Raw genomic sequence first — 7,815 nt, forward strand, 5'->3', positions numbered from 1 at the left:
GAGCAAGTAGACGAATGACGTTAATAAGCGTCATCAATGCGCGCCCAAGTGCTTTCCCTCCCCAAACTAAAGCGGAAGTAAACAAATCAAACATGAGCTGGGACCGTATTACACCCGTTATTGCAAAATCTGCTTGTTAAACTGTAGCTTTAGATTGCGGGTCGGTTCTGTTAATATCGGCTCATAAATACATCCTAGAGGCAGCTGAAACAAACCGCCACCTTCAACCCACAGCGAAAATCAAGTAACAGTAAAATCAAGTTGGCGCGTTTTGGATGAAGAGCAATATTTGCTTACACTGACCAACATAATGGACTGTAGCACCGCTGACCTGCACGCTAACGTGGCACACGACTCTCCAGGTAGCCGGATGCTGTTCTTAATTTTACCTGAAGAGGCAGACATGTTATTGAACTGCGCAGCTAACTGCTAACTTAGCTTATAACTTCGTGGTAAAGCACCCACGCCACTGCTGATAGCTTGATTTAAAAGCGTTAAACATGAAAAAGTTTAACCTGATTTAATTCAGTAATTATCTTTTTAACGGTGGGTATGGTTTGATCAGAGATTTTTGCAAAACATCACTTTTGCACACAAGACGTACTTCTGGTATTAATGATAAACTGTGATGGATAATTGAAACTTAGCTAAACACTACACTCTTCTCCTCATACTATAGTTATTGAACGTGTAACTAGACCACATTCACGTGTACATTTTGCTTTTGACTTTGGGGATTTTAAATTTATATAAGAAAATATGTGCCTTTATAGTAATACATAATTAAATCTCCAATATTTGATCAATGATAAGTCTAGCTAAGATTAGCTCAGTGTGGACCAGATGCATCATTGAGTGGCTGTATATTCATAGGTTATTATCAGGAATGTATTCAAAGGGAAAGAAAGGACAGAATACTAGGGATGCTAGGCATCAGAAAGAGATGGCAAGGGAAGGCTCAAAGCGAGTTTTGTATGAAACTCGACACTACGGATGGAGAAAATGGGCCGGGGTGAGTAGTAAGGAGTAACTGAGGGCATCTATGAGGAGAATGAAGGGTGGGGAGAGATGAAGACATGACATACCTATGGAAGTATGGAGAAGTCTAGGAGAGAATGTCTTCGGAATCAGAATACTTTATTAATCCCCAAGGAAATTATGTGGGTTACAGTTGCTCCAAGAGAGTAACAGTAACAGTAACAGACTAAACTATTTAAATAATACAAACTTATGAAATAGCGCTAATATATACAAATTGAGCAATTATACACATCAAGAATATCACAGAGGTGATTATAAATATCAAGAATATTGACAAAGAATTTTACAGAGGTGGAATATATATAATCTGTGAACTTTGTAATTTGCTATTTTACTGTAGAGCGTATGCAAAGGGTGTAACTATTATTGCAGTGTTTACAGTGTATTAGGTGGAGGAGTTGTACAGGGAGATGGCCACGGCAGGAATGATTTCCTGTGTTGTTCAGTGGTGCTTTTTGGTAATCTCAGTCTCTCACTGAACGTGCTCCTGTGACTACTTGGAGAGTAAGAGGATGCCTGAGGGATGGAAAAGACAGACTGGTACTGATTTTCAAGAATAAGGGCAATGTTCAGTGCTGTAGTAACTACAGAGGGATAGAGCTGATGAGTCATTGTTGAAGCTAGGCTGAGAAGTTATGAGGTGACGATCTGTGAGGAGCAGTACGATTTTGTTTCTGAAAAATAATACTACAAACGTGATGTTTTGAGAGTGTTGATGGAGAAGTATATAGAAGGTGTGATGGTGGTGCAGGACATGATGATGGTCATGGTGAGTACAGTGAGATAGTAGTGTGGAAGTGAGATTACATTGGGGACTGGGTCTCAGTCATTATTTCTTTGCAGTGGGTCATGTATGAGGTCAGACAGGAGTCTCTATGGAGTAGGATGTTTGCAGACGACATTGTGATCTGCAGGGAGCACGTGGACCTGCTATGATGTATGTTTTGAAGATGGTGGCTCTGACAAAAACACTGGAGGACGAGCTGGAGGAGGCAGAGCTGACAATATTAAGATTGTAATGGGGACTAACCAGAATGGATACGATTAGAAATGCAGGGGCAGCTCAGGTTGAGCTGTTTGGAGGCAATGTTAGAGAGACAAGGCTGAGATGGTTTGGACATGTGCAGAGGGATATATATGGATGGATATATTGGAGGAGTTGGTATGACAGAGGAGATTGCTAAGAAAAGGTTGAGATTGAGGCAGATGATCTGCTGTGATGACCCTCAAAAGGCAGCAGCTGAAAGAGGAAGAAAATGATGATGTACTCAGTGTATGATAAGAAAGGGATGTACTGAGCCAATGCATGATAAATGGATATTGCTAAATAAGTTGTTGTTTCACAATCATACTGCGCCATATGACATACAGTATGATATGGTGCAACTGTGGCACCAATCAAGAAAATTAAAGATCAACATTGGATTTTTGTATAGAAAGAAACGCTGTTTCTCATCCACTGGGTGTAGCATCATTGCACAGTCTGCAGATTTATATTTTATTTTATTGTGACATTGTTTATATGAATGATTCTGCATCCAATTTGAAGCCTCTTGAGCCTTGGTATTATTGTGCACTGGGTTTTTTGCAATTACCTTTGAACATCCTGTTTTATTTATGAACATGTATATTGCGTCCTTCTCTGTCTGTCTGAATTCTTTTTTTTTGTCTTTGTTGAAAAAATATCTTGATCTGAGATGTTCAAATAAAGGAATTAATCGTAATAACAATCAGTGTGTCAAATGAAGGTGAATGCAATAAGAAATCATCTGAATGCTGTTTTTTTTTAAAAATCACAAATATGATTTGATTTTTGAAAAGATTTCATATTAAGTATCTTATCCTTTTTTCTAAAGTAACATTAACTACATTATTACATTTGCTGTACCAAAAATACAAATATTTACTGATATTTACAGTTATTTATCCGACTGTGTCTCTGACTAATCAGATGTGAGCTCCAGCAGTGATGAGGACTTAGTGCCTCTATCAAAGCTGCTGATGAGGCAACAGAGTGATGAGAAGGAGTCATGCGACAATACCCGCAGCTTATCCTCCAACTCCAACAATAAATCAAAAAAGGACAAAGGTGATGATAATACCGGCTGTTTTATCAGTAAAAGTGTTTACACTAAATATTTCTCCGACCAATTATTTGGTTAAATTTTGCATGTTTATATCTTCTCTCACAGCTTCAGATGGCTCCTCGGATGATGAGCCGCTAGTAAAGATGAAGACAAGCCTTGCACCACCTAAGAAACAAGAGAAAAAGGAAAACACACCACCCAAATCTAACAGCACAAATAACAAGAACACAGGTGACCACATGCTCTTTTCATCGTTTGTTCTTCTGACTTGTGTATAGAGTGAATGGCTTCACATTTTTGCTTTCTGTGTTTAAATACAGACGAAGACTCTGACAATGAGCCTTTGATAAAAATTGCCAAAATGTCCTTGAAAGCTGTGAAAAAACCTCCCTCAGTTCCAACCAAAAAAACTGCTGGTAGAAAGAAGAAAGGTGAGATGACTTTCTCTCCAGTGGACTGGGGTATCGTCAGACATCTGCTATATCAGATACTTACTTTGGGATTCCTTTTCTCACACAGAGTCACTGGGCAAGGACGACAGCTCCGATGATGAGCCTCTGAGTCAAGTTGCCAAGAAACCTCAGTCACGGCACGAGAGAAAAGCAGCTGCTGAAAAAGCAAGCCCAGTTACCAAATCCAAAAGAAATGCTGCAAAGAAAAAGGGTTGGTTTGAAAGTTTGAGCTCAACTAAAATTAAAATATCCCACAAGACTTTTATTGAGTTCAAATAACTTATTGCTGTTTCGTTTAGTGAAATATACTGAGATGTCCACTGACAGCTCAGATGATGAGCCACTGGCAGCGATAAAGAGGAAGTCATCGAAACATAAAGGTAGGCAGAGTCTTAAGTAGGCTGAGCGCAAGGATTGATTTTAAGTAGGTTTTAACTATAGGTAGTTTAGTTTTTAGCCTCTTGAATTTTAAAACAGCGCTTCATTTGCAGACAGCAGCTCAGATGATGATGCGCCCCTTGTGGACCTCGTTGCCAAGAAAAGGAAGCCAGTGAAGAAAAGCCCAAAGAAGAGCACCGTGACACGAGGGCGAGCATCAAACAAGAGAAAAGGTACTCTCACAGCACTGATGACTTGAACAAAACAAAGAAAAGTTTAAAACATTTTCAATCTTTGTTTTAGCAGAAGTCAGTGATGATAGCTCAGATGAAGAACCGTTGATTAATCTTGTGAAAAAACCTCGTGCTATCAAAAAACCCAAAACAAAGGCTCCCACTCTGAAGAAGAAGAGCACACCTTCTAGGAGTCCAAGAAAGAAGCCAGGTAAAGACTGACCACACCACACTGAGATCTCACATTTATAAACTTACAAGTTTGAGTCATTACGTTGAAAACTTCAGCTTGGCTCTGCCATGCAAAATTAATTAATTTGTTTTTTTATATTTTTAGCGGTAGAAACAAACTTCCATACTGCTCCGTTTGGTGTAGTAACTACCGTATGTCTTACAAGCTTCTGAAATATTAAACAATTTGTCACCAAAAGAAAAGCCTTGTTCTTTTTAATCGGCTGAATATTTGATTTTGAGCTCACATTTTTCATTCTGCAGGCATCAGTTTATCAATAAACAAGGAGGACAATTTGTCAACTTTGAATATTAATTTTCTCAAAGCCGTCTAGAGTCTACTACATAAATTACACAAGTAGACCACACCTAGGAATGTGCTTAAGTCTTAGCCATGGTAACTGACACAAGTGTAAGCATTAGGCATTTGGAGTTATCAGTCTGATTGGTGCATTTTAATGTCTTCCCTCTCTGCTGTGCCTCTGATTGGTGGATAATTCTGATGTGTTTTCACAGGAAAAGCTTTCTAGTTAACCTGTCAACCTACCAGCGTTTTAGCAGCAAGCACAATCCCATCAGAAATCACACAGTCTAGTTTTAAATTAATTATTTTTGTTTTTCACACAACTTCAAATCACATTTGTCTGTAAATACTGCTTCTCTCATGTATTCATGTTGACTTTAAATTAATATTGCTTCTGATTCATCAGGTAACAGTTCAGATGGCAAACCACTGCAGGCAGCTAAGCATCCACAAGTGACCAAAACCCTGACAATCCTACTAGAGAGGTGCGATGCTGGACACGCTGGGGCAGCAGGAAGCCTAAAGAAAGCCAGCAAAGGTACAAACTGCATACCAACTCATTACTGATGCTGCAGTAAAATGAAAGTAAATAACACAGTTTTCTTATTCATGAAAGGAGAAAAACATGTTGCTGAAAAACCAGAGGAGGAGGACTCGGCCGGCTCAGAGGAATCTTCAGAAGAAGAATAAGTAAATGAAACAAATTTCTCAAAGCGTTGTGAAACATAACAGTCACAGTTAGTGTTCATGTAAAGTTCTTCACTGTGCTTTATCTTTATCTAGTATGTGTTAATTTATGCGCATTGTATTTTTACTCCAGACTTTAGGTGTGGGACCAAATTTTGTGGGTTCCTTAAAGATTTTATGCGCTGTCTTTGATGCTATGTTTTTTAATGTTACGTGCCAATTGTTTGTAGTTTTTGATTCCTATGAATTTAATTTGTTTTTATTTAAAAAAAAAAGAAGAAGAAAACAGTGTAGCTCTCATTGCTGTAAGTTACATTTCACCTTCTAGGCATTTTAGCTTTAAGTACACCCTCAGCATGCAGCTATAAAATCTGTTGTGTTGGAATTAAAGTCCTTTCACAAAGAAATTCACATAAGAGTAAGTCACATTTGTTCAGCTTTCAATGATTCTTTTTTTGTCATTGTTTGTCATGTTAATAACCCAAATCACAAAGGACGCCTTTAGATTTGTGCAGCCGTCCATCACAGACATTGATTTGTATGCATGGTAATTACAGAAACACCACTTTTGTCTTAGTGATTCTACATTTCAGTTTGACCTAATGAGGTCACCCAGTAGAGATTTCTGTATAGGTCTTACATATAGAGCTGGCATTATTCATAAACCTTTTTTAATTGTATTTTCTTGGCTAACTTGTCCTGTTAGAATGTACTACCTTCTAAAAGTAGAGCTGCAACTAAGTAATTAGTGTTTTGTTTTTAGTGTTTGTTTCAGCGTTTTGAATACTTTTGAAAACCTTGGTGGTTAAAAAAAGAAAAATGGTTACTACAGTTACACAATTTTCTTTTTACATAAGACAGTGTTATAGGGTCTGCAACTAGTTAACTTTATTATTAATTTAAAATGTCTTTATAACAAATAAATGAATAATAAACACTGAAAAGGATTTTATAAAATTTCCTAAAATAATAAATAAATGGTCAAATTGCTTGTACATAATTTCTTCACATTTTAAAAGGTGAAATTACATCATTTCTTGTCATTTGTAAAAAGAAAAAGAAAGAAAGGGAAAAAAAAAGCCCCAAACAAACCCCAAAACACAATGAAAAACTACTATTAAACTTTTAAAATCTCCAAATAATTGTCTGATTTATTTTGACTAACCTATAAAGGTGATATTTTTGTTAGATTTTTTTTTTTACACGACCCTTTGTTCTTTATTTATCATTTAAATTTAAAATGGCATATTATTTAAATAATTTTGTAAAAATCTTTATTAATAAACACCCAAACACAAATAAATAAGGCATGTTATTGATCTACAGTTAAAAAAACATTTTGAAGAAAAGTGGAACATTTAAGTAATACACGTAAATAAACAGAAAATAATAAAGGAAATAACTTCTGTACCATAAAGAGTTGCTAACTAGTTATGTTGTGCGCAAAAGAAAAATTGTATTTTAGATCTTTTTAAAATGGTAGTCACTAAACTTGAAAATTACACAAAAAATTAATGTTACGCTGGTGTCATATGAAAATCTGTAGAAAAACATCACTAGTTTTTACTTAAACAATATGTATTTACATACTTTCATCGATTGTACAAATGGCAACTTGAAAGTTGTTCAAGAAGGTAACATTTCAAAAGAAAAGCGTCTCAAATTTATATCTGTCCTTGCAATTCTTAAGACAACAGATAAAAAAATACTATTATACTTATTCTATGATTGAGATATTAAAACATGTGCTCACCTTTTTAATTTTATTAGTGTGTTAATGTGTTCAGTTTCCTCAAGGTTATCAGAAAAGTAAAATTTGGTCTGATAATGAAGGAAATGAAAATTTAATATTTATACAACTGCTTGGCTTTATTTATCAAAAAGGTTATTCTTAATTCTGGAATAATAAATTACTCTTTCCATTTTTTATGAATGATCTGTAAAACCTGAAAGAAAAATTGGGAATATGTAAAAAACATACAAGCAATGAACATTTACCAAATTTTACAATTATGGTTATCGGAAAAGACCTATTGCTCTATTTATATATATATATATATTTTTAATATTGTAACTGATTTGTTAAAATGTTTTTGGCTGTATTTGCAAATGATTATATTTTCTTTTTGTACTATTGTTCATGTGTTTAGTCCGTTTTGTGCTTAAATATTATTTTCAATAAAAGTATTGAATTTCCCAGTTTTCATTAAGTAAAGGTTTACTCAAAACAAAACAAAAACAACATCCAAGGTACAGAGTATTTGCCAAAGGAAACACTATTAAATATAAACATGTCCTTGTATAAGATAATAATAACTGACAAATTACACAAGAAGCACTTCTAATATATTTTTTAAGAAAGTAAAAGTAATAAAAATGCAAAGAATTACCAATACAGTAAT

At 35.4% G+C, this 7,815-nt stretch overlaps 1 protein-coding gene across 3 annotated transcripts; it reads left to right on the forward strand.

The window, feature by feature from the left end:
* The first annotated feature begins 52 nt into the window (after positions 1-52).
* LOC135933605 (hepatoma-derived growth factor-related protein 2-like) lies at positions 53-7,537 on the forward strand. Of its 3 annotated transcripts, none has more exons than XM_065471705.1 (10): positions 53-362; positions 2,993-3,130; positions 3,234-3,359; positions 3,449-3,559; positions 3,648-3,791; positions 3,880-3,960; positions 4,072-4,191; positions 4,262-4,402; positions 5,133-5,264; positions 5,343-7,095. In XM_065471705.1, the coding sequence occupies exons 1-10, from the start codon at positions 311-313 to the stop codon at positions 5,414-5,416; spliced, it is 1,119 nt and encodes a 372-aa protein (XP_065327777.1). In that variant the 5' UTR covers positions 53-310; the 3' UTR covers positions 5,417-7,095. The 3 variants fall into 3 exon arrangements, with proteins under 3 accessions (XP_065327777.1, XP_065327783.1, XP_065327787.1); XM_065471711.1 differs by having other exon boundaries at positions 4,265-4,402; positions 5,343-7,091; XM_065471715.1 differs by lacking the exon at positions 3,449-3,559 and having other exon boundaries at positions 5,343-7,537.
* The last annotated feature ends 278 nt before the right edge of the window (positions 7,538-7,815 follow it).

This window comes from Pelmatolapia mariae, linkage group LG22 (assembly GCF_036321145.2).
Source record: "Pelmatolapia mariae isolate MD_Pm_ZW linkage group LG22, Pm_UMD_F_2, whole genome shotgun sequence".
NCBI lineage: Eukaryota > Metazoa > Chordata > Actinopteri > Cichliformes > Cichlidae > Pelmatolapia > Pelmatolapia mariae.

Excerpts from the sequence above, each read along its gene's own strand:
- LOC135933605 (XM_065471705.1), top strand. The coding sequence starts at position 311 with ATGGACTGTAGCACCGCTGACCTGCACGCTAACGTGGCACACGACTCT. Across the intron at positions 3,792-3,879 it reads AAATGCTGCAAAGAAAAAGG|TGAAATATACTGAGATGTCC; the intron begins GTTGGTTTGAAA and ends TGTTTCGTTTAG. Across the intron at positions 5,265-5,342 it reads CCTAAAGAAAGCCAGCAAAG|GAGAAAAACATGTTGCTGAA; the intron begins GTACAAACTGCA and ends TATTCATGAAAG.